At 42.3% G+C, this 27,696-nt stretch overlaps 1 protein-coding gene across 1 annotated transcript in view; it reads right to left on the bottom strand.

The window, feature by feature from the left end:
* Positions 1-27,696, bottom strand: part of rint1 (RAD50 interactor 1) — a 53,165-nt gene that overhangs the window by 7,634 nt on the left and 17,835 nt on the right. The window contains exons 4-12 of the mRNA XM_084331176.1: positions 26,056-26,229; positions 24,882-25,022; positions 21,195-21,360; positions 16,947-17,057; positions 11,624-11,849; positions 11,112-11,249; positions 8,836-8,930; positions 7,004-7,108; positions 304-530 (exon numbers count right to left, since the gene is read on the bottom strand). Coding sequence (XP_084187302.1) covers positions 304-530; positions 7,004-7,108; positions 8,836-8,930; positions 11,112-11,249; positions 11,624-11,849; positions 16,947-17,057; positions 21,195-21,360; positions 24,882-25,022; positions 26,056-26,229 — 1,383 coding nt within the window. The remainder of the gene's footprint in view (positions 1-303; positions 531-7,003; positions 7,109-8,835; positions 8,931-11,111; positions 11,250-11,623; positions 11,850-16,946; positions 17,058-21,194; positions 21,361-24,881; positions 25,023-26,055; positions 26,230-27,696) is intronic.

Here is a 27,696-nt window from a genome sequence, read left to right as displayed (position 1 = left end):
CTCTCTCTGCCAGTGCAGACTGTGGGTGACTGTCACTCAAAGGGCTTATGGGCGGAGCCCAGCCCAAAAACAGCTTGAAATCTTGAAGTGGAAAAATGCTGCTTTTGAGTTCTTGATTAGAAATACAAAACAATGATTTTTTTTGATTTTTTTTTTACAGATGCGTTCCATAGACTCACAGGAATTGTGTAAAGTTGCCCAAAATAGTGAAAGGAATAGCAAGACATGTCCCCTTTAAGAGAAACTCCCAGATACCGATATTATATTTTAGCCTGTACCAGAACATCCCTAACTATCACCCACCGGTCCTGGCGGTACGGCTGGGACTTGTCCTTCACGTCTCTCATCACGGCGTCCAGCAGCCGTCCGGTCATGTCTCCCCTCAGCCTCTCCAGCAGAGCTAGGAGACCCTCGAACAGAGAGCCCTCCAGGGAGGCCAAGCGGCCCACCTCGGTCACCCCCAGACCCTCCAGGACACCCCCCTCCTCCTCCCCCAGGGAGACCGCTGCCTGCTGCAGCTGTAGGAAGAACTGGAAGAGAGAGAGAAAGAGTTATGGGTAAAAAAAAAAAAAAAAACAAGGACACGGATGTTATAGATGCTAGCTCTAAGTCATTTCACACAGAGTTGGCACCGTTAAAGGTGGAATCTGTAATGTTGTCAAACAGCGACCTCTAGTTAAAATACTTCCTCTTCGTGCTAAGAGTAAAAACCTACCAGTTTGTATTCAATGTCTCTTTCAACCAAGAGAAGGAAAGTATAATTTAAGAGGGTTGTGTATTCTTAAAACATGTAAAAAGGTAAGAACTAATGTAAAAGCTAGATGCGTTTCAATTTTGAGAGTTAAATTGTGGAATAGCCTTAATGACGGGTTGAAGTTGTGTACTTCTCAGGGGAGATTTAAAAAGGCCCTAAAAGGATCAAATAATTCAGGAGTACAGTTGAGTAAAACATCAAAAAAAAAATATATATATATCTTGCAGCATATTTTAAGTTTTTCTTTCTTATATTAAAGTATATTTAGTTTTTAAGAATTGTAAAGGCTAGGCAAAAATAAGCATGTGCTTCAGCCTATTGCTTTTTTCGGTCATTGAGTTTGGATTTTGTGTGTGAGCTTACTTTGAATATGTACATTTGTGATATTTCTTTTTTCTTTTTTTTTTGAAAGTCCACACAAGTGTGTTTTTGATTGATCTGTAAACAAAGACCGAAAATAAACGATTCATCATCTTGGTACTACACTCTGTTTACATTATATGTTTTGGTCTGAAGTGTGTGGTTGGAGGTGAGTGGAGTGAGAGAAATCGGTGGTTTTTCAATGTATGTGAATGATGTATAGATTGGGGGGAGATGATAGCATCTAAAGGGGCCAGGTCAGAGAGGTCGGAATGTGCATGGTTTAGGAGACGGTGGTGGAAGCAGGAGACGGTGGTTCAGAGCGAGCAGGGTGTTAGTGTGAGCACCACACTGAGCAGGGCAGAATGTTTACATTCCGATCTAGAACACAACAAGCTGATACAGCGGCAGGGCACAGGAGCAGAGCGATGGAGGTTTTGACAGTAATGAAACGTTTTGATGTGTGTAAAGGTTAAAGCAGTTGTCATGGCAGCGGCACCTAGTAACCAGGAGAGGGGCGGGGCCATCGTTGCTATGACGAAGATCATATAAATCTAACAGTGGTTCCGGGTAAGGGCAGACTACAACCTGACAGACTAAGAACAGAGGAGAGAGGAACCATCAGAGACTTGGAAGCGATTCCCCCTCCCCCTCCCCTCGCGGGGAGAGATGGGGAGGACTGACGTGGCACGACCACAACGACAGGCTTCTGGAATAACCACCAGGCCGCGAGGATCCCCGAGCGGGGTTAAAGGAGAGATCATTAGAATAGACTTTTCAAGGACAATACAATGTGATACCATCTGAGCTGAGGCTTCCTGTTTATGGAATAAACAACGCTTTTCCTTGTAAGGTAGTACAGTGTCGAATTCTTACGAAGGTGATGAAACATTATGGTGGCGGATTGCACTAACGGGGAATGATAAGGTTTATCAGCCAGTATGAGGAGACGTCGGGGGACTAAAATACACAACGCAGAGTTAGTGGATGGAAATGAGAACACAATGCCAAACAGATGAAGACGTGATACCGGCTGATTGATCAGAATCTAACAGTGGGGATATGGGAGGGGTTGCTACTAGGGGTGGGAATCGCCAGAGACCTCACGATACGATACTATCGCGATTAGGGATGCTCGATATTGGCTTTTTTACCGATACCGATATTCCGATATTGTCCAACTCTTAATTTCCGATACCGATATCAACCGATATCAACCGATACCGATATATGCAGGGTTTCCCCGTCCAAAAAACTGAATAATTTCAGGTAACTAATAATTTCACTGGATATATATATAACAAATATTGTTATTGTTTTTTTTTGTTTTTAAACAGATACCGATATTTTCCGATATCACATTTTACTGGCGATATCGGACATCCCTAATCGCGATACTTGCGTCACGATACGATAGTATCGCGATACTAAATATATCGCGATATGCTGAGTATTGCGATTTTTTTAAATTTTTTTATACAATTTAATTTATTACCTTTTTTCAACTGCAAAGTAAAACTTTGTCAACATGTTTTATCTAATAAAATAAAGTTCAGTCTGTTCATCTCACTTCAATAATTTTTATTGCAGAACATGGTATTTTCTCAAGCAGACAGATGTAAACACTGTAATCTGTGTTGCATGTACCTGACAAACTGAACTGTTTGTATTACAGTCATATTCCAACTTAACTGAATGCACACGTGTGTGTGTGTGTGTGTGTGGACTACTGTACTTCCTTATACAAAAAAAAATAAAAATTATGAATAATTAAATATCGATACTTGCCGTCCCTGTATCGCCACGCAAAGTATCGCGATACTACTACGTATCGATTCGTTTCCCCACCCCTAGTTGCTACTGCTGTTAGCTATAATAAATACAGCTATAGAGTAACTTATTATACTGTGAAGTTCTCCAGACCTCTCTTGGCAGAACCTGAGGTGTGCACACTACTACCGTCTACACCAGGGGTGGCCAACCCGCGGCTCGCGAGCCGCATGCGGCTCTTTGCCCGTCAATGTGCGGCTCTTCCATCCATAAAAAATGCGGTTTTTAGTACTTGATTAGAAATACAAAACAATGCATTTTTTTGGAAAAAAACCTAGGTGTTCCATAGACTCACAGGAATTGTGTAAAAGTGCCCAAATAGTGAAAGAAATAGTAAAAATAGTTCCCCTTTAACATTTTTTAAATAAACATTATTTTTTTAAATGGCTAAAAGTGATTTTGTAATTTTGCAACCGTGGGTCTCACAGGGTACTTTTAACCCTGTGAGGCCCAAATAAAAAAGACATTAGCAACTTCAGAGGCCAGAGGGTGAGACCTATAAACACATGAAGGGTGCCGTGACTGAAAAAAAAGGTTGAGAAACGCTGGTATATGGTGTGGCTCTTTGTGGTACCACAGTAATTTTTTTGTGGCTCTTAGTCTCTGACTGGTTGGCCACCCCTGGTCTACACCAACGACTTCCACTATCGGTCAGAGTCCTGCCACCTTCAGAAGTTTTCTGATGACTCTGCGATAGTGGGATGTATAAAGGACGGTGACGAGAGGGAATACCGGGAACTGGTAGTGGACTTCGTCACATGGTGCGATAAAAACCACCTGCAGCTAAATGTGGCGAAGACCAGGGAACTGGTGGTGGAGCTGGGGAGGAGGAGGATTGCACCTGTGACCCCCGTTTCCATCAGGGGAGTCAATGTGGACATGGTTGAGGAGTACAAATACCTCTGTGTGCACATCGACAACAAACTGAACAGGTCAAAATACGCAGTAGGGCTGTCTTAAATACTTCGAAGCTTCGTTCGATGGCACAAGCTTCGAACATTCAAAAGAAATTGTAGTTTAAAAAAAATATATATATATATATTTACTTCGGTGTGTGTGTGTGTGTGTGTGTGTGTGTGTGTGTGTGTGTGTGTGTGTGTGTGTGTGTGTGTGTGTGTGTGTGTGTGTGTGTGTGTGTGTGTGTGTGTGTGTGTGTGTGTGTGTGTGCGCGCGCATGGGGCCATTGGGTGGGGCCGGGGGACAAATACACTGGAGGAAAGTAACCCAGCTCAGCACTGCCCAAATTATATCATCACTATTGCCTGTTTGAAGGATATCATCCTCAAACACATATACACCACCTACACGCCTATTCTCAGTCCTTGCCCCACAATGGTGGAATGAACTACCCACCCCAGTTAGGACAGCCGAATCCCGTCCAATCTTTCGCCGTCGACTAAAGACGCACTTCTTCAACCATTATCTGAAATAAAATTAAAAAAATAAAAATAAAATAAATCTAACCCTAACTAACCTTACTGTCATGCACTTGTCCTAATAAACTAACCTACACTGTAACACGCAACACTTTGATGAATATTGTTACTCAGCTGATAGAGTTGTATCCTTCCTGATGACCTGTCGTACAGAACTTGTAAGTCGCTTTGGATAAAAGCGTCAGCTAAATGACTAAATGTAAATGTGTGAATGTAAATGCCTTGTAGAATTCCACACATAAGAAAGAAAGATACTGGGATGAATAAACAAAATAGGAAATAAAATTTAGAAATGCATGCAATACATAAATAAATATGAATCTCCATATATGAAATAGAACATTTAGATAAGGTGCTACTGAGATGTTTTGGTGAGTTATTTGTTTTTTTGTGGAAGTAGCCCTTCTTAAAAATGCATGAACATTCACTGATAATTGGTCTGTAGTGGAGTCTACAAGGTCTACATTGCCGGACCATGTAGAATCCGGACCTTGTAGACTGACATAATTCTGTGCATAGTTTAGTCTACACAGGCCATATTTCAAATAATCAAAATCTTACTTCATTCATCTTAAACATTCTTGATTTGGGGGATTGGTAGTTCCCATGAAATCTGAAGTTGTTCAAACGACAACAGCGATCCACCTTGAATTAAATCACACAGCCGTGTTGGCTGCGTCACAGTCACGAAAGGGGCTACTTAATTCATTAATCCAATCCACTTTATTTATAGAGCACATTTAAAAACAACAAAGTTTACCAAAGTGCTGTACAAGTCCCACAACATAAGATAAAAAAAAAAAAGAAAAAAAAATTTAACAAAAAAAGAAAATGTACAAGGATGTTGAGGATGTTCTATGAGTCGGTGGTGGCGGGCGCCTTCTTGTACGCTGTGACCTGCTGGGGCAGCGGACTGAGAACAGGAGACACAAACAGGCTGGATAAGCTGGTCAGGAAGGCCAGTAGCGTGGTTGGGGTGGAGCTGGACTCCCTAGCGAGAGTGGTGGAGAGGAGGAGCCTTGCTAAGCTCCAGGCCATCAGGGAAAACCCCTCCCACCCACTATACACAGACTTGGCTGACATGAGGAGCATGTTCAGTGCTCACACTACCTAAATGCAGCACTGAACGGCACAGGAAGTCCTTCATTCCAACAGCCATCAGACTATACAATGCATCACTGTGCCTCACTGCATCACTGAGCACAGAGTGACAGTTACCATCTTCCTGGACTCTTACTTTTGAAACAGCACTGTGCAATATTACACCTACTGTAGACTTCAGTATATTTTTTACTGTATTTATTTACTGTATATTTTATTCCATTTTTATTCTAATTTATTCTATTCTTAGGCAATTTGATTTGTTTTGTTATTCTTATTCGTGACCTGTTCTGTCTAAATGTTTAATGTTGAGCGATTTGCAGTGTCAAATTTCCCTCAGGATAATAAAAGTATTTCTATTCTATTCTCTATCCCCCCCTCCCTCCTCCTCCTATCTCTTTATCTCTCCTCCTTCCCTCCCCCTCCCATCTCTTTATCACTCTCCTCCTTCCCTCCCCCCTCCCATCTCTTTATCACTCTCCTCCTCCTATCTCTTTAGCTCTCTCTTCCTATGTCTCTATCACTCTTCTCTCTCCTCCCTCCTCCTATCTCTTTATCACTCCCCTCCTCCCTCCTCTTCCTATGTCTCCATCACTCTCCTCCCTCCTATCTCTTTATCACTCCCCTCCTCCCTCCTATGTCTCTATCACTCTCCTCCTCCTATCTCTTTATCACTCCCCTCCTCCCTCCTCCCTCCTCCCCCTATGTCTCCATCACTCTCCTCCTCCTCCTCCTCCTCCTATCTCTTTATCACTTCCCTCCTCCCTCCTATCTCTTTATCACTCCCATCCTCCCTCATATGTCTCTATCACTCTCCTCCTCCTCCTATCTCTTTATCACTCCCCTCCTCCCTCCTATGTCTCTATCACTTTCCTCCTCCTCCTATCTCTTTATCACTCCCCTCCTCCCTCCTCCTCCTATGTCTCCATCACTCTCCTCCTCCTCCTCCTCCTCCTCCTCCTATCTTTATCACTTCCCTCCTATGTCTCCATCACTCTCCTCCTCCTCCTCCTCCTCCTATCTCTTTATCACTTCCCTCCTCCCTCCTATGTCTCCATCACTCTCCTCCTCCTCCTATCTCTTTATCACTCCCCTCCTCCCTCCTATGTCTCTATCACTCTCCTCCTCCTCCTATCTCTTTATCACTCCCCTCCTCCCTCCTATGTCTCTATCACTCCTCCTCCTCCTATCTCTTTATCACTCCCCTCCTCCCTCCTCCTCCTATGTCTCCATCACTCTCCTCCTCCTCCTCCTATCTCTTTATCACTTCCCTCCTACCTCCTATGTCTCCATCACTCTCCTCCCTCCTCCTCCTATCTCTTTAATCCCTCCCCTCCTACCTCCAATCTATTCATCTATCCTCCTTTTATCTCTTTATCTCTCTCCTCCTCCCCCTTCCTCCACCCATCTCTTTATCACTCCCCTCCTCCTCTTATCTATGTATCTCTCTCCTCCTATTGTTCTCTCTCTCCTTCTCCCTCCTCCCATCTCTTTCTCTCTCCTCCTCCCTCCCTTTACTTACTACGTTGTCTCCCCAGTCTCCTAGCACGGTGGAGATGTAGTTGGCAGCATTCAGGATGGCACAGTAACGAGCCCCCAGTGGGCACCGAGACTCCTCCTTCATCACCTGGGGGACAGCAGGAGAAGGAGAATGTTAGCTAGCTCTCTGACAGCACTAGCAGTAGAAGAAAAATGTTAGCTAGCTCTCACAGCACTAGCAGTAGAAGAAGAATGTTAGCTAGGTCTCTCAGCACTAACAGTAGTAGAAGAATGTTAGCTAGCTCTCTGACAGCACTAGCAGTAGAAGAATGTTAGCTACATGTAGCTCTCTGACATCACTACCAGTAGAAGGTTAGCTAGCTCTCTGACAGCACTAGCAGTAGAATAATAATGTTAGCTAGCTCTCTCAGCACTAGCAGTAGAATAATAATGTTAGCTAGCTCTCTCAGCACTAGCAGTAAAAGAAGAATGTTAGCTAGCTCTCTGACAGCACTAGCAGTAGAAGAATGTTAGCTAGCTCTCCGACGGCACTAGCACTTTATTTTACAAAAAGTGATGTTTGGTGAAAGTTAGATTTGCACTTTATTAATCCCAATAGGGAAATTCATTCTTGTTTGATGATCAAGAGGCACCTTTTATTTGTTTTAACTGAAGTTTGGTGAAAAAGCAAGTTATTGCACTATTAACACTTTCAGTGCCACCAGGTGGCGCCAGACTTAGTGCTTGAATGCCATCATCCACTTCAATGTTAACGTTAATATCGCCTAATCTATGTTTTAAATTATGGCTATGTGTCTAATCTGCCCGTCGCTAATCAAAGAATAATTTTCCAGTCAGTGCTGTCAAGGCAGATTGGTTTTTTTATCACTTCATTTCCGTTTGAGAGCATTTTGAAAAGCACCCGTTTTGAGGTAAAAAACAGCCCATTCTGGGCCATTCTGTGATAATCGTCTTTTACTGGAATATTCGTTTTCAAATAAACGCTAGATGATCAATATTATACGTACACGCACGCCCGTTCGAGCCGCGCGCTGATAATAGCCGTTTTCATTTTCTCATGGATTTTACAGTGAAACCGATAGAGCACATTTCACAAAACAGCTTATATCTTCATCAAAACAAGTCTGATTATCCTAACACTGATAACATAGATTCCTTACCCGACATCAGATGGTATCCAACTGGTATATTCCAATTCCTGATCACCATTCGAAAAAAATCGATAAGTGTATAGATCTAACGTGTATACAGTAGAACTCATGATCCGCGGCGCTCAGAGGATCCATAATGAACTCTGGTAACCCCGGCTGCATCAGTGGACTGGAAAATGTGGAGTACAGGATTTTTTTCCCCATCCATTTTCATTGAGTCCATTCCAAAATCCCTGATGTCATCTGGGAGACGATAGGGGGCGCTTTTTTCCACATCTAATCGCCGGCGGCTCTTGGGTAGGCTAGGGTAGGCTCGCGTGATGCAATATGATTTCAGATCGCTAATAAAAAAAAATCCAAGAAATCTTGTGAGTGGCTTTCAACGTAACTATTATAAATCCGAGAAAACTCGTGAGTGGCAATCAAAGTGTTAAAGGGACAGTCATCTTTGTCTGATCAAGAGTAACCTTTTATATATATAATTTGTGAAGATTGGTGAAAATTAGGTTTGCACTTCAATCCAAATAGGGACATTCATCTTGGTTTGATAATTTTTTTTTGTCAAATAAAAACAAAGCTTATTTGAATGATTTCCTTGGTGTTTCTAGTTTTTAAGAGAGAAAAAAATCGTAAATCGGATGCGGTGTGAAAGAATCTGAGATTTTATTTTTAGGCCACATCGCCCAGCCCTGCCCTCCGTCACCTGGGTGAGACGGATGCGGAAGTCATCCACCAGTTCTCTCTGGAGTTCAAGGAACTGTAGCTGAGCCCGAGGACACGGCAGTGACCGGTACCTGTCTGAGAGATAATAATGATAGGTTAGTGATGATGATGACAATGGTTAGTGATCAATTTATTTTATGTAAACTTGAAAAGCAACTGAGGTTGCGTTGAGTGTACAATACATACAGAAATAAGCAGAGAAGGCATATCAAATCACACAGCATATAGAATCATAATAACATCACAAGACGAGGCTAAAAGAAAGGTTAAAATTACAACTTGATTGACAAAGGTTGGAGATCAAGGTTTTAAACTCTGCAATCTCCAGCTTTAAGGACTGTTGAAGTTCATTCCATGAGATGGGGACATCATAGAAAAATGCATATTTACCCTGTTCCGAGCAAACTCTGGGGATCTTAACACTTTGAGTGCCACTCACGAGATTTCTCTGGTTTTTTTATAGGTGGTTGCTAGCCACTCACGAGATTTCTCTGATTTTTTTTTTTTTTTTTTTTTTTTGCGATCTGAAAAATTATTGCATCACCCGAGCCTACCCGAGTATAGCCGAGCGGAAAAAAGCACCCCCTGTCGTCTCCCAGATGACATAAGTGATTTTGGAATGGACTCAATGAAAATGATGGGGAAAAAAATCCGGTACTCCACATTTTCCAGTTCACTGATCCAGCCGGGGTTACCACAGTTCATTCTGGAACCTCAGATCCCCGCTGATCATGGAGATCTACAGTATCGCGTTGGATCCATACACATATCGATTTTTTCGAATGGTGATCAGGAATTGGAATATACCAGTTGGATACCATCTGATGTCAGGTAAGGACTCTATGTTATCAGTGTTAGGATAATCAGAGTAAGTTTGATGAAGTTATAAGCTGTTTTGTGAAATGTCTTCTTTCGGTTTCACTGTAAAAGTCTGTGAGGAAATCAACGGAGCGATTATCCGTGCGCGGCCGTAATGTGCTTGCGTGCACGTATAATATTGATCATCTAGCGTTTATTTGAAAACGATTCATAAAAAGGCCGACGAATATCAACGTTGTGGAATATTCCACTAAAAGACGATTTTCATAGAATGCTCCAGAATGAGCTGTTTTTTATATCAAAACGGGGGCTTTTCTAACTGCTCTGAAACGGAAACGACGTGATAAAAAAACAATCTGCCTTGACAGCACTGACTGGAAAATAGTCTTTGATAATGCGATGGGCAGATTAGACACATAGCCATAATTTAAAACATAGATTAGGCGATATTAACGTTAACATTGGCGCCGATGGTGGCATTCAGCCGGTAAAACGGAAAACCAGGCGTGGCGCTCAAAGTGTTAAGGACCAGCCAGTCACTAGAACGGGTTCCATAGGTTCCAAAATGATGATGAATAATGTTGAATAATGATGATGATAATAATAATAATGATGGTTTAGTGATAGTGATGATAATTATTATGATAATAATGATGAGTTAGTGATGATGATAATGATAATTATTATGATAATAATGATGAGTTAGTGATGATGATGATAATGATAATTATTATGATAATAATGATGAGTTAGTGATGATGATAATGATAATTATTATGATAATAATGATGAGTTAGTGATGATGATAATGATAATTATTATGATAATAATGATGAGTTAGTGATGATGATAATGATAATTATTATGATAATAATGATGAGTTAGTGATGATGATAATAATGATGATTCTATTGGATCATCTACTTCCGTTACGTTTAATAGGTGTTGCTAACCTGATGTGTCTCCTATTAGATCATCTACTTCTGTTACGTTTAATAGGTGCTGCTACCCTGATGTATCTTCCATTGGATCATCTACTTCTCTCGTCAAAGAATGATGTTGGTAGAGCGGGGTTGATTAGCATACCAGAAGTTGTGCTTGTTAAAGCTGCAATCTGTGATTTTTACCCATATCAATATTGAGTATATTGTATATCCATATACATTATTAAAAAAAATTATCTGTAACTGGAAAATATGTTATTTGACACTTTTATTGTAAATCAGAATATAGATCAGTTTTACATTACCAACATAAACAAATGAAAACAGCAAATACAATTAAAAACTCATATGTACCTGTTGTTTAGTGTTATTCCTTGTATCAAGAGCTCAGCTAAGTAAGTAAGTAAGTAAGTAAGTAAGTAAGTAAGTAAGTAAGTAAGTAAGTAAGTAAGTAAGTAAGTAAGTAAGTAAGTAAGTAAGTAAGTGTTTTTACCAGTAATGACAAGCAACAGCGTCATGAAGGTCTCAGCACAGTCCGGAGCCTTCAGCTCATCCACATCACTGATATCTCTATACTGAGAGCTCCACGCTCCCTCTACTGACAACATGGCATCTACCTTCTCTACTGCCACTAGAGAGAGAGAGAGAGAGAGGGGGGGGGGGGGGGGGGAGAGAGAGGGGGGAGAGGGAGAGACAGCACACAGACAGAGGGAGAAAGGGAGAGAGAGAGACAGAGAGGGGGAGAGGAGCGAGACAGAGAGGGGGAGAGAGACAGAGAGAAAGAGAGAAAGAGGGAGGGAGAGAGAGGAAGAGAGAAAGAGAAAGAAATGGACAGAGAGAAACATAGAGAGAGAGAGAGAGATAGATAGGGGGAAAAAGAGAGAAACTTTGCTTAAATAGATCTGCAAAAGGAGGGTGGGTATACACACACATAACTTACTAAACTTCACTTACTAAACCCTCACGCACGCACAAACACACACACGAACACACAGGCACACATACTCTTCTTCTCCACAGTGAGCCACTTCTGCAGCGTAGCGTCCTCCAGCAGGATGTGCAGCACTCCGGGCAGAGCAGCAGGGTAGGAGTGAGTGGTCCTCAGCTCCTTCTCGAACTGCAGCAGCTCATCCACCAGGTGGCAGAAGAGAGCATCGTCGTAGAGGAGACGAGGAGTGTCACTGGCCAGCTTCTCCTGAGCTAGAGACAGCAGGCCCCGGCAGAGCTCCATCTAGAATATATCAGAACAGGATAGAACAGTTAGTTCCACTTCTCACACACCGAATAAGATATTATGTAATACAACAGCACAGAATATAATAGAACAGGATAGAACAGTTAGTTCCACTTGTCACACACAGAATAAGATATTATGTAATACAACAGCACAGAATATAATAGAACAGGATAGAACAGTTAGTTCCACTTGTCACACACAGAATAAGATTATGTTAATAAAATATATTAAAAAGTTAACTTTTTATTTTATTGTATTTTTCTTTGTATCTTCAATGTTGAATATCCATTTTTGATTTCCTTTATGCTTTTTATTAGGGATGTTCGATATTGGCTTTTTTACCGATATCCGATATACCGATATTGTCCAACTCTTAATTTCCGATAACGAAATCAACCTATACCGAAATATGCAGGGTTTACCCCCCCCCCCCCCGACCCCCAAAAAAAACACAACATTATGCATACTTTTCACAATAAATAAAATAAGAATTTGTTCTTACTTGCTTGCCTGGGTAAATAAAGGTTGAATAAATGTAAACGTATTTATAAATATATAAAATGTATTTTTAAACCGATACCGATCATTTCCAATATTACATTTGAACACATTCAGGGCCATTGGGATCCGTCTAATCCCACTCTATACGGCCAGCATATCAAAACAAACTTTCATTGTGCGTGAGGCTGTTTTGTAGAGCTAAATCTATACTTTATATTATTGCTATCTGTCCATTCTCATTGTCAATTGACACTATAAACTGTCCCTTCAATATGCCTTATACAAATAATTTTTTCATCAATACGTTCCCATTTTATAGCGTTGTGAATATGAACGTTATAGCAGAATGTTCTGGGGTATTTCCTGGAACGCGAGTTATAGGGCGCTAAGCTAATAACGTTAAATCAAATGGCGTTTCGGCTATAGACCAGCTAGAGCTAAAACTCAAAATGCATATTGTCGGGCGGCTAGGTGGTGTAGTGGGCAAGGCGCTCGCCACCAATGCAGGAGACGCTGGGTTCGAGCCCAGCTCTCGGCATTGCTATCAGCTTGGCTGGTCGTTCATACTAACACAATTGGCAGTGTTAGGGGTGGGAAAGCTGGTGGGTGGGTCCTGGTCGTTGTAAACAGCGACTCCTACAGTTCGGTCGGGGCGCCTGCTCAGCGAGGATAGGATCTAAGGGGGGTAGTGTGATCCTTCCACACGTTACACCCTCTCAGTGAGAGTCCACGCTGCCAGGTGAAAATAAGCGGTTGATTGGCTACACGTGTGTCGGAGGAAGCATGTGATAGCCTCCACTCTCCAAGACCGGCTGTGGGGGGTAGGTGCGAAGCGACCAGGAAGGGGATTGGGAATTGGCATAACGACTAACATTGGGATGGGATAAAAACGGAGGAAAAAGATCAAAAAAATTTAAATAAAAAAAATGCATATTGTCGGTATCATGGTCCACCATGAATGCATGAAAGGGGGGGGGGGGGGGGGGGGGGGGGGGGGACGACGTAATTTCTGATTATTGATTACCAATAACGGCATTAGCCTCAGTAGCCTTATTCGCTGACCGGGTGGATGGCTATGAGAGCAAGGCCCGATCGGGCTGTAATTGACGTCAAATCGCTCTTACCTGTGGCCGGTTGGATCCCAAAAAGGATTTCCCAGTTATCGATCGCCATCTGGTAGATCCATGGAATGTCCTTCAACTCACGCTGAAATTGGAGGTTCTCCCTTCCCTTGGAATGTTTAAACGTATAATGATTTCAGACCATTGTGTAACTGTAACCTGTAACTGTTTTAGTTGATCTTTTTTAATTATTTTGAAACGTTTTACATTTTTTACTCTGGTGTTTAAATTTCTGTGAATATTGTTTTTATTATGTACTGTACAATCGTCGTTTCTGTAAATGAGGGAAACCTCAGATGCTTACGATTTTAAATAAGGGTTGAAATTAAATGAAAAATGTCCATTGGCTGATGATATATTCTTTTACTGCATACTGAATTCAGCGTCCCAAAAACTATTCCAGGCGATCGGCTACACGCATAGCTTTAGGCTAACAGAAAAGCTCATTCATAATAAAAAATAAGAAAACACCGGTCTGTAACAGGGAACACTGCATTATCGAGACAGCGCCCCTGTGAGGATCTGGTCAGTAATGCACTTTTCCGAATTCCAAGAGTAGGGTAAATCTGCAGTGCCGCAGGGTGACATTGAGTAGGATATTACAATGGAATAAAAGCCAAAACAACCTTGCCACGTATATATACGTGGTTGGCCGTCAAGCGTTGGATCCGAAACACGTATATATACGTGGTTGGCCCCGAATGTGTTAATGCCAATATCGGTAGTCCCCTCAGATTATATATATAAAAAATTAAAATAAAATATTATTATATATATATATATATATATATATATATATTTATTCCGACCAACTAGGCTAGATGTTAGCTATAATGTCCAAATAGAGAAACTACCACCACCTAAAGAATGCTTATTATACTTTGTTTTATATTAGACATCCCTACTTTTTATTCTAATTGTATTACTAATTACATTCTGTATTTGTATTGTTATATAATTTTTGTGTGAGGACCCCAGGAAGACTAGTGGTCATTAATGTGACAGCTAACGGGGATCCTAATAAAACATAAACATAAAACATGTCATGTATAGAATACAGCAGCACAGAATACAATAAAATAAGACAGACAGACAGACAGACAGACAGACAGACAGACAGACAGACAGACAGACAGACAGACAGACAGACAGACAGACAGACAGACAGACAGACAGACAGACAGACACAGACACACACACACACACACACACACACACACACACACACACACACACACACACACACACACACAGGAATTCAACAGCACAGAACAAAATAAAATGTGATAGCATAGAATAAGATCAATAGAATACAATACAACACAGCACACAATACAACCAAATAGAAAATAACAGAGTAGAGCAGAGAAGAACAGACTAGAGTAGAGCAGAGAAGAACAGACTAGAGTAGAGCAGAGAAGAACAGACTAGAGTAGAACAGAGTAGAGTAGAACAGAGAATAACTGAGTAGAGTAGAACAGAGTAGAGTAGAGCAGAGAATAACTGAGTAGAGTAGAGTAGAACAGAGTAGAGTAGAACAGAGTAGAGTAGAGCATAGAATAACTGAGTAGAGTAGAGTAGAACAGAGTAGAGTAGAACAGAGTAGAGTAGAGCAGAGAATAACTGAGTAGAGTAGAACAGAGTAGAGTAGAACAGAGTAGAGTAGAGCAGATAATAACTGAGTAGAGTAGAGTAGAACAGAGTAGAGTAGAACAGAGTAGAGTAGAACAGAGTAGAGTAGAACAGAGTAGAGCAGAGAAGAACAGAGTAGAGTAGAACAGAGTAGAGTAGAGCAGAGAATAACTGGGTAGAGTAGAGTAGAGTAGAACAGAGTAGAGTAGAACAGAGTAGAGCAGGGAAGAACAGAGTAGAGTAGAGTAGAGCAGAGAAGAACAGAGCAGAGAAGAACAGAGTAGAGTAGAACAGAGTAGAGTAGAACAGAGTAGAGTAGAACAGAGTAGAGCAGAGAAGAACAGAGTAGAGTAGAACAGAGTAGAGTAGAACAGAGTAGAGCAGAGAAGAACAGAGTAGAGTAGAGCAGAGAAGAACAGAGCAGAGAAGAACAGAGTAGAGTAGAACAGAGTAGAGTAGAACAGAGTAGAGTAGAACAGAGTAGAGTAGAACAGAGTAGAGTAGAGCAGAGAATAACTGAGTAGAGTAGAGTAGAACAGAGTAGAGTAGAGAAGAACAGAGTAGAATAGAGACCAGATTAACTCCTGGTTTGGGAATAGCACTGCACAAGACCGTAGCAGACTACAAAGAGTGACACGTTCAGCCGAACGCACAATTGGAGGGGGGCTTCCCACCCTCCAGAACATTTACAACAAGCGGTGCAGGGGGAAGGCTAAGAGAATCATCAAGGACTCCAGCCACCCGAACAACTGCCTCTTTGAACTGCTGCGGTCAGGCAAGCGATACCGGAGTCTTAAGGCGAGCACAGAAAGACTCAGAAGAAGCTTCTATCCCCAGGCCATCAGGCTGCTCAACGAACAATAAACACTATGCAACAACCACCAAATGCACACAGCACACACATCCACACACACACACTCACTTTAAACAAACAACTCACTGCAGCACCCACTTTACACACTTTAGAACACCTAAACACACTTTACACTTTATATTTATTGGTAAAGGATTTGCACTACAACTCGTACACCTTACTGTAAATTGTACCTAAATTGTACCTCATCCCATTTCTGCTCTGCACTATATAGTATTGTATATTAGTACATTGCATAGTATATTGTATATTGTATGGTAACTCAGTTACTTCTATTCTGCATCGAACATTGTACATATGTCTATACTGAACACTGTGACCTCTATTTTTACTTCTATTTTACATGCTATACTATTTTATTTCATACTTATCTTGTCTAACACAGTCTCTGGAGCGTAACAGTAAGAAGCATTTTGTATAAAAGTATTCTGTACTTCTGTATGACAACTATTAAAGAAACTTGAAACTTGAACTTGAGACGAGTAGAGCAGAGAAGAACAGAGCAGAGAAGAACAGAGCAGAGAAGAACAGAGTAGAGTAGAGCAGAGGAGAACAGAGTAGAGTAGAACAGAGTAGATTAGAACAGAGTAGAGTAGAGCAGAGAATAACTGAGTAGAGTAGAGTAGAACAGAGTAGAGTAGAACAGAGTAGAGTAGAGAATAACTGAGTAGAGTAGAGTAGAACAGAGTAGAGTAGAGCAGAGAATAACTGAGTAGAGTAGAGTAGAACAGAGTAGAGTAGAACAGAGTAGAGAAGAACAGAGTAGAGTAGAACAGAGTAGAGTAGAACAGAGTAGAGTAGAACAGAGTAGAGTAGAGAAGAACAGAGTAGAGTAGAGTAGAACAGAGTAGAGTAGAGCAGAGAAGAACAGAGTAGAGTAGAGCAGAGACGAGTAGAGCAGAGAAGAACAGAGCAGAGAAGAACAGAGTAGAGTAGAACAGAGTAGAGTAGAGTAGAACAGACCTTAGCGTTGATATTGGCTCCGGCTCGGTCCACGATAGGTTGGATCTTCTCATCCATGAAGGCTGAGCTGTTTCCCATCCACATCAACACCTGGGTCAGGAACCACTCTGGCTGCACACACACACAAATATATACACATATATATATACACACACACACATATATATATATACGCATACATATATATATACACACACACATGTATATATACATACACATAAACACACATATATACATACATATATATATACACACATAATATACATAAATACACATATATATATACACATACACGCATACACACACACACACACGGATGAGTACATGGTACATGGAATGTGTGCATCCTGTGACTTGAGTGAGTTGATCTGCTCTATATCTATTGCCGTGCTGTGGTCTTGCCTCCACTAGCCAGGGTTTAGCCGTGCTGTGGCCTCGTCTCTGCTAGCCAGGGTTTAGCAGTGCTGTGGCCTTGTCTCCACTAGCCAGGGTTTAGCCATGCTGTGGCCTTGTCTCCGCTAGCCAGGCTTTAGCCGTGCTGTGGCCTTGTCTCCACTAGCCAGGGTTTAGCCGTGCTGTGGCCTTGCCTCCACTAGCCAGGGTTTAGCTGTGATGTGGCCTTGCCTCCACTAGCCAGGGTTTAGCAGTGCTGTGGCCTTGCCTCCACTAGCCAGGGTTTAGCCGTGCTGTGGTCTTGTCTCCAATAGCCAGGGTTTAGCACCTGCTGTGGCCTTGTCTCCACTAGCCAGGGTTTAGCCATGCTGTGGCCTTGTCTCCACTAGCTAGGGTTTAGCCGTGCTGTGGCCTTGTCTCCACTAGCCAGGGTTTAGCCGTGCTGTGGCCTTGTCTCCACTAGCCAGGGTTTAGCCGTGCTGTGGCCTTGTCTCCACTAGCTAGGGTTTAGCCGTGCTATGGCCTTGTCTTCACTAGCCAGGGTTTAGCAGTGCTGTGGCCTTGTCTACACTAGCCAGGGTTTAGCCGTGCTGTGGCCTCGTCTCCACTAGCCAGGGTTTAGCAGTGCTGTGGCCTCGTCTCCACTAGCCAGGGTTTAGCAGTGCTGTGGTCTTGCCTCCACTAGCCAGGATTTAGCAGTGTTGTGGCCTTGTCTCCACTAGCCAGGGTTTAGCCATGCTGTGGCCTTGCCTCCACTAGCTAGGGTTTAGCAGTGCTGGCTGTGGCCTTGTCTCCACTAGCCAGGGTTTAGCAGTGCTGTGGCCTTGTCTCCGCTAGCCAGGCTTTAGCCGTGCTGTGGCCTTGTCTCCACTACCCAGGGTTTAGCCGTGCTGTGGCCTTGTCCCCACTAGCCAGGGTTTAGCCGTGCTGTGGCCTTGCCTCCACTAGCTAGGGTTTAGCAGTGCTGTGGCCTTGCCTCCACTAGCCAGGGTTTAGCAGTGCTGTGGCCTTGTCCCCACTAGCCAGGGTTTAGCAGTGCTGTGGCCTTGTCCCCACTAGCCAGGGTTTAGCAGTGCTGTGGCCTCGTCTCCACTAGCCAGGGTTTAGCCGTGCTGTGGCCTTGTCTCCACTAATCAGGGTTTAGCCGTGCTGTGGCCTTGTCTCCACTAGCCAGGGTTTAGCAGTGCTATGGCCTCGTCTCCACTAGCCAGGGTTTAGCCGTGCTGTGGCCTTGTCTCCACTAATCAGGGTTTAGCCGTGCTGTGGCCTTGTCTCCACTAGCCAGGGTTTAGCAGTGCTGTGGCCTTGCCTCCACTAGCCAGGGTTTAGCCATGCTGTAGCCTTGTCTCCACTAGCCAGGGTTTAGCCGTGCTGTGGCCTTGTCTCCACTAGCCAGGGTTTAGCCGTGCTGTGGCCTTGTCTCCACTAGCCAGGGTTTAACAGTGCTGTGGCCTTGTCTCCACTAGCCAGGGTTTAGCAGTGCTATGGCCTCGTCTCCACTAGCCAGGGTTTAGCCGTGCTGTGGTCTTGTCTCCAATAGCCAGGGTTTAGCACCTGCTGTGGCCTTGTCTTCACTAGCCAGGGTTTAGCACCTGCTGTGGCCTTGTCTTCACTAGCAAGGGTTTAGCAGTGCTGTGGCCTTGTCTCCACTAGCCAGGGTTTAGCCGTGGTGGTGTGAATTTTAAAAGGTTGCCTAGCAACCGGAGAGTTTACAAGAAATGAAATGGAGACATGAACCTAACCATATCATACCATGCTTGACCATGACTAGCCCCGTCAGGCTGAACATAGCTAATTGAGACAAGGCATATATTGCTGTATGTGTGTGTGTGTGTGTGTGTGTGTGTGTGTGTGTGTGTGTGTGTGTGTGTGTGTGTGTGTGTGTGTGTGTGTGTGTGTGTGTGTGTGTGGTTCTATCTCTGTTGTAACAGGTAGCCAGAGAAGATGCTTTTTGCATCCATAGATATTGAACATCTGTAATATTTTAATCCTATGTACATGTGATTTGATCTGCATATTAAAATAAAGCATTTAAGTGTGTGTGTGTGTAATGTGTATATATTAGGGGTGTAACGGTACACAGAAGCCACGGTTCGGTACGTACCTCGGTATTGGGGTCGCCTAAATTCTTATCCTAACCCATGTTTGCATGTTTGCGATCTGATTGGCCACTGACGTTTCTGGTCATGTGACATGTGCACCAATCGTGTGACGGCAAGCTCTTTCGACGGTTAAGCTTAGGCACTCTTTCGAAGTTGGTTAAGGTTAGAGTTTGTCTTAGAGCATGGCGATAGAATGCCAGCCCTGATTCCAAACTCTAACCTTAACCAACTTCGAAAGAGTCGCCTAAGCTTAACCAGTGATAAACTAGGCGGTAGGTCGTTTGCAGGCTGTTCGAGGCGGAAATGGGCAAAGACACAGCTTGTCACGCGATTGGGCGCACATGTCACATGACCAGAAACGTCAGTGGCCAATCAGATCGCAAACATGGGTTAGGATAAGAATAGACGCATTGGGGTCACGGTTCGGTATGATTTCGGTACAAAAAGGGCTGGACCTCTGGACTTGAACTATGCTGCACTGTTTCCATGTCCCCTACAACTGCACTTTTTACAGTCTTATTGTTGTCTCGCTGTTCAGTCCTGTCTTGCACTTTACTTATAATTATTTATTTACTGTTGTATTGTTCTAAATTGTGAAACGCATGCACTGTAAAGGTCAAATCACGTTCCATTTGTACTGCAATATGGTGAATAAATTCATCTGAATCTGAATCTGAACAGAAAAAAATATATTTATAATTTAATTTATAATTTTTTTTTTTTTTTTTATAATTTATAATTATTATTATATATTTATGATAATTATTATAATTATTATTATTAAATAGAATAATTTTCTATAGACTTGCCGTGGTAGTCAGTGATACTGGTGTCATTCTGTGTTCAGGCATCCACTGAATAAATGAATTGCCTACTGTCCCTTTAACAACTTATCCTTGCTAAATTTCAGTTTCACTTCTAGAGAGAATTTTATTTCACGAGACTGAATACTAGAGAACAGATGACATAGAAAGATAGATAGAAACTTTATTGCCATTTCAACACGGTTGATTGGGATTTGTCTTGGTGCCACATACAGTACAGACAATGTTAAAAACATACAATATAAAAACACAAGAATACAATCCCCACAATAAAAAGTTTTACACAAACAATTAAAAAGAAAGAAATGCTACAGTACCTAAAATAAATTGCTCAGTGTTCCAGTTTTAAAGTGCATATTGGCTGGTGCTAGCCCTTGTTGTGCAAAGTGCCTGTACATTTGCACTTGAGTTCAGGTGACGGACAGCCTCGGGATATGTACTGTTTTTAAAACGGGATGTCCTGCACCTGAGACTTTGGAGTCTTCTGCCAGAGGGAAGGGGGTTAAAGAGGTCGTAAGCAGGGTGAGAAGGGTCCCTGATCACCTTTTCCCCTTTCCGCCGGATTTGTGTGGCATAAATGGAGGCCACAGAGGGGAGCTCACAGCCGATGATTTTTGACGCTGTGCGTACAGTTCGTTCTAAATGTCCCCTATCATGGACGGTGGTGTTTCCGCACCACACAGTCATTGAGAAGGTAAGGACACTCTCCACAGTGGCTCTATAAAAACTGAGCATCGCCTCCCTGGACACACCAAACTTTTTAAGCTGGCGCAGCATGTTACAACAATGGGAGAGGATTATTTGGATTTAAACACATGCATGCATGTATGTGTGTGTGTGTGTGTGTGTGTGTGTGTGTGTGTGTGTGTGTGTGTAATATATATATATAAGTGTGTGTATGTGTGTGTGTGTGTGTGTGTGTCCAGTACCTTGTTGAGTGCGTTGGTCTGTCTGTTACCAGTGAAGTGGTATCTAAACCTCTTATTGAGCGGCAGCAGCATGATCTGCATGGGAAGGGAGAGGGGCGGGGCCAGGGGCGAGGCCGAGGGCAGGCCTGGATGAGAGACCAGTCCCTTCTCTGATATGAGGTCATCACTGGGGCAGGAAGTTAAACACACTAACTTGAGACCATAGAGGTGTATAGAGTGAACCATAGATATATATATAATTATAAATACTAGATGGCTCAAGGCGGAGTCTCCCGCGTAGTTCACCGGTGGCCATCTTGCTTGAGTGGACTATTGCTTTAACACTTTGAATGCCACTCACGGCTTAACACTTTGAATGCCACTCGCGGCTTTTCTCGGGTTATTACCCCCCGGGTTGAATGCCCACCTCACGAGAATATTCGTTTTATTCGTTTTCTTTTTTTATTAGCGATCTGAAATCATATTGCATCAAGCGAGCCTACCGTTGGAGATCCAGTCACCCCAGGCGCTCAGATGTGAAAAAAGCGCCCCCTATCGTCTCCCAGATGGTAAATCACCCTTTTGGATTGGACTCAATGAAAGTGAATGGGAGAAAGGATTTCTGACTCCACATTTTACGTCTCACTCACGCAGCCGGCATCGACCGGCATCACTCCGGAGCCTAAAGAGCAGCAGGGATTATGTGTTCTACTGTATACACGGTTGATCAATACAATGATCGATTTTTTCAAATGGTGATCAGGAATTGGAATAATCCATTTGGATACCATCTGATCTCAAGTAAGGAATCTATGTTATCAGTCTTAGGATAATCAGACTCGTTTTCACGGATATATAAGCGTTTCCCCTATATGTGATATAGCTGTTTTGACAGTAAAAGCCATCAGGAAATAAGAGCAGCGATTATCAGCACGCGGCACGAGCACACATATACTATCGATTATCTAGCGTTTATTTGAAAACGATTCATAAATTGGCCGATAAATGACAACGTTCTGGAATATTCCAGTAAAAGGTGATTATCATAGAATGGGTTGTTTTTTCCGCGAAAACGAGTGATTTTCAAAATGCTATCAAACGGAAATGAAGCGATAAAAACTATCTGCTTTGACAATGTTGACTGGAAAATGAGTCTTTGATAAGCGACGGGCAGATTAGACACATAGCCATAATTTAAAACATAAATTAGGCGATATTAACGTTAACATTGGAGTGGATTTGGGCATTCAAGGGGGTAAAAAGGAAAACACGGACTGGCTCTCAAAGTGTTAAGGTGATGATCTGCACAAACAAAAATACTCTTAACGCGCTGTAGTCTTGACGGATTTACAAACGTTATTAACACATTGGTTGCCAGCCGGATATGACGATTTATCGCTAGGATGCCAGCACGTTACAATGGCACGTTACATTTGCGAGCGATTAAACTATATCTTAAATTATGGCTATGTGTCTAATACACCCGTCGCTTATCAATGACTTGCAGTCAACATGTACGAAACGGATTGTTTTTTCATCAGTACATTTCCGTTTTATACCGTTTTGAATAAGAGTATAGTTTTGGAGATTTCTAGAAAGAAAAAAAGATTCCGTGAAAATAGCCATTTACTGGAATACACAAAACACGTTGTAATTTTCCGGCTGATTTATGAATCGTTTTCAAATAAACGCTAGATAATCGAGAGTATTTGTGTTCTTATGCACGATACAAAAGCGGGCTGAAAAATCATTTATTCGTGCCGCGCTCAGCGCCTAACGCCACACACGTTGTGAACGCTGTGAAAAACAACTCTGATTAACCCAAAACAGGTAACATAGATTCCTTACCTCAGATCAGATGTTCTGCAAAAAGATGAATCCAATTCCTGATCGCCATTCCAAATATTGATCGTGTTTATTGATCCAACGTTATAGTCCGAAACGCATAATCGAAAGCTGCTCCGAGCCTCGCCAGTGAATCTGGTAACAGACACTGATTGCCAGAGATGGGGAAACCCTGGACCGGAGTTTTTCTCTGATGCCCTTTTTCACTCAATCTAATCATGTGCATTACCATCCGGGAGACGATAGGGGGCGGTATTTGCCCTTTTGAGCCCAGAGCCATTCCCAATGATAACGTCAGGCTGGACGGATGAAAAATTAATGGATATCGCTAATAGAAGAAATAACGATTAAATAACGAGAAATCTCGTTATTGGCAACCAACGCATGGCGGCCAATAACGAGAAATCTCGTTGTTGGCAACCAATGTGTTAACGTGGCTATGATTCTTGCTTGGAAGAATTATTATAATTTTTTTTCCATATGAAAGTTCATTTTAAGTATGCAGTATGCTAACTACATCTCTGACGTTTTTAACAAACCAAACAGTTGAACATTTTGCAAGCCATGGTTATTTCTATAGTACATGCACCATAGACATGCATGTTATGAGTGGGCGTGCTCCACCCACGCAAGATGGCCGCCATGTAGCAACGTTGGTCTCCGTTGGCCAGCAGCGCGGGTAAGTCATCTAATGATATATATCTATGGAGTGAACACTGCCATGTGAGTCAGATGATCTTCTTCTACAGTAGGGAAAACTGAATGTTCTCATGTGTATACCGCCACCTAGAGGCTCTGATTTACAGCACTCTTTTGGACATAATCATAGCTCAAGTTGTCTCGCTTGGAGCTAAACTTTGAGTTTTTTTTTACCAGTCATGTTCTGGCATTTATCGTCAAGCGCTTTGAATGGACTGTTTCAAAACTCCACACAAAAGGTATGTAACAACATTGTGATTGGCCCAGTTCTGTTCACCTTATATGCCCCACCCACTTCTGCCATTGTCCAGATTTATTTCCTGTAGCTAATCTTCATGATAGCTAAAGATGTTTGCCTCTTTTTAAACTGACTGGGCATCAAACAGGAAGAAAGACCGTCAGGTTTTAAACTGTGTGGGTATCAAGCAGGAAGAAAGACTGTCAGGTTTTAAACTGTGTGGGTATTAATACCGTTATTATCTGCATTGCTTTTACCCTTTTTCCTATTCTCTGCATTGCTTTTATTCTGTCTATTTTATACTCATTGTGTGTCTATTTTTACTGCTGTGAAGCACTTTAGGCTGCAATTATTTTATGAATGGTGCTATACAAATCTATTTTATTACATTATTTATAGGGATGCTCGATATTGGCTTTTTTACCGATACCGATATACCGATATTGTCCAACTCTTAATTTCCCGATACCGATATCAACCGATACCGATATATGCAGGGTTTCCCCCCCAAAAAACTGAATAATTTCAGGTAATTAACATTACATATCTCTTGTTGTGGAATTAACATTATGCATACTTTTGACAATAAATAAAATCAGAATTTGTTCTTACTTGCTTGCCTGGGTAAATAAAGGTTCTAGAAATGTGTAAAAAAAAATAATAATAATAATATGAAAACCGATACCGATATTTTCCAATATCACATTTTAATGCCGATATCGGCCGATAATATCGGTAGGCCGATAATATCGGACATCCCTAATTATTTATGACTATTGTGTGGATATTCCCAAACCAAATAAATTACGCATCCCTTTCTAGATACAGTGTCAGACAGCTCATAGGAAACCGAAAGTCAAAAATATCGTCAAGCTGACAGGTGTCCTTGTTGCCTGGAAACACCAGGTGAATACAGTGAAGGATACGAGGTCTGCAGGGAGAGCAGCTGTGTGGCCAGGAGGTCCAGCTGACTGCTGATCTCCTGTGCGTTGGCAGGGGGTGCCAGAGACTGCGTAGGAGGAGAGATGAAAGGCCAGTGCAGCTGAGAGAGCACCTCCTCAAAATCACTGGGAGGAGAGACAAGCAGGAATGTTACCATTAAGGAGTGTTTGTGTGCGTGTGAGTGTACAGTTATTTTGCTATACTTGTGAGAACCGACTCTTGACAAACCGCCTTTAATGGGAGGACATTTTGGCAGAAAATAATTGGTTAGGGGTTAAGATTTATGGTTAGGGTGAAAATTAGAGGTTATAGTAAGAGGTGAGGGTTGGTTATATGGCGTGTATGGTTATGGTCAGGGTAATAGGCTAGGGAATTAATGTAGGTCAATACAATGTCCTCACAAGTATAGTGAAATGCAGCCACAAAAAAAAAAAAAAAACACATCTGCGTGTGTGTGTGTTGGGTTGAAACTATGGGTGTGAATCACTAGAAGCCCCACGATACAATATTATCATGATACTAGAGTCACGATATTGAAATGTCACCATATTGTAATATATTGCGATTTTATTAACTTTTTTCAACTGCAAATGATGTCCCCAATGGAAAACTTTAACATTTGCAATACAATATACATCATCTGTTTTATCTAATTAATAAGATACTGTGTTCAGTCTGTTCACCTCATTCCAATAAAATGGAATTGTCAAGTCGAAGGGTGGTAATCTGGACGTTGTAAACAGCGACTCCTACAGGTCGGTTGGGGCGCCTGCACAGCAGAGACAGGAAAATGGCGGGGCCAGTGTGAGCCTCCTACACGTTACTCCTCGCCAAATGAGAGTCCGCGCTGGCAGGTGAAAAGATGTGACTGGCTGCCTGCACATGTATCGGAGGGGACATGTGATGGGCTTCTATCCTCCCTACAACCGGCAAGTGGGGGGCACATGCAAGCAACGTTCAAGACAGGGGAGGGGAGAATTGGCATGGCTAAATTGGGATGGGAGAAAAATAGGAAAAAGGAGGCGAAAAAGTGGATAAAAAAAATTTAATAAAAAAATTAAAAAGGATCGGGAGCTGTAATCCAGTGTACAGATATTCTCTCCCTTCAGTCTCCGTTCATATCCAAACCAGGACATTCCTATCCTGTCCGTTCCACACCTGGCCAGTCGGTCTTTGATGATCTTGTGCCAGAAGCGCAGGGTGTCTCTGATGAAGGTCTGGAGGTGAGAACAGCCCGACTCCTGGAGACCAACATCTAGACTGGCCATGGTGCCCACGGACGCTATCGCCTCCCACACACTGTTGGTCATCAGACACTGCTGAATGCTATCACTGGGGGGAAGGGATGGAGAAGACAAAGAGAGTTAGAAAATGTTCTACTGACTATATTTAATTTTCTACTGGCTATATTCTATTTTATACTGGCTATATTCTATTTTATACTGACTTTATTACATGGCGTTTTAACATTCGCCAAAATGCTTGATTGTGATTGGTCAATAGCGCTCGGTTGCCCCTAACAGCGGTCAATTATTTCTCGATAATTCACCGCTGCTATGGGCAACGCGCAATAATGACCGCTGTTAGGGGCAACAGAGCGCTATTGACCAATCACAATCAAGCATTTTGATCGCACTCACGAAAGCTAAGCTTTACCATTATGCACAGCTGCACTACATCAGGTGGAATCAAGTCCACACACCTGCCGGCGATGACAGAGGAGCAACAGAACAACTGCGTCTGCATTTGATCTCGTCTCGTCGATGGTGTAAAATGAATTACGTATATTGTTAGTAAGTTAGCCCTGTAATAAGCGGGATAATGTATAGCTATACTCGGTCATTGTCGCAAAATAATTGACACTGTGTCAATCAATTATTTTGCGACAATGACCTCGTAGCTATACATTATCCCTTACATATTTTATTTTATACTGACTAAATGGAAAATGGTGCATTTATATAGCGCTTTTATCCAAGGTACAATTTTGTCCCTCACATTCACCCATTCACACACCGATGGCGGCGGCAACAATGCAAGGTGCTAACATGCTCATCGGGAGCAATTAGGGGTTAAGTGTCTTGCTCAAAGAAGCTGCCTGGGAGGAGCGGGAATCTAACTGGGATACCAGATGACTGCTCTACCTCCTGAGTCACTGTCGCCCTGACTATATTTTATACTAAATATATTTTATTTTATACAGACTATAATACATTTTATACAGACGGACTATATTTTATACAGACTATAATTTATTTTAAACAGACTATATTTTATTTTATACAGACTATATTTTATATATAGTAGTATAGTAATATAGGGTAATCCCTATAGTTTGTGAATAGTACTCTTATGCTCACTGATGCATTGTTTTATTTTATACAGACTACCGGTATATAAGTGAATGGCCAGTATGCTTTCTTTTCAGCAGTAAGTGAAAACCCCTAGGTGGTGGTAGTAAGACCTTCTCAATGCCACAAAAACAGAAGTGAGGGTGTGTCGTGTTTCCCATCATTAAAACGCACGTCTATGGGGTAATACCCATCGTTTCTGTGAATAGTACTGTTATGCTACTTTACTAATACATCTTTTCCGTTTCTTGGTGGTCTTGCCTACAGGCAGCGTATCATAAAAAGCACATGGACATAGACGTGTGATTACATTCTTGATAGAGAATGTCCTCCCTGTTGGCAAAAGGAAGTGGTTTGAGTGGCGTCGTGGCACTGAGCGCAACTTCCACAGTGGAATATCACCCATTATAGGGCTGTCTCTGGACATCACAAACCAAACAGAGAGAAT

The sequence above is a fragment of the Notolepis coatsorum genome (assembly GCF_963971535.1).
Source record: "Notolepis coatsorum genome assembly, chromosome: 15".
Lineage (NCBI taxonomy): Eukaryota > Metazoa > Chordata > Actinopteri > Aulopiformes > Paralepididae > Notolepis > Notolepis coatsorum.
This window is presented reverse-complemented; position numbering and strand designations above follow the sequence as displayed.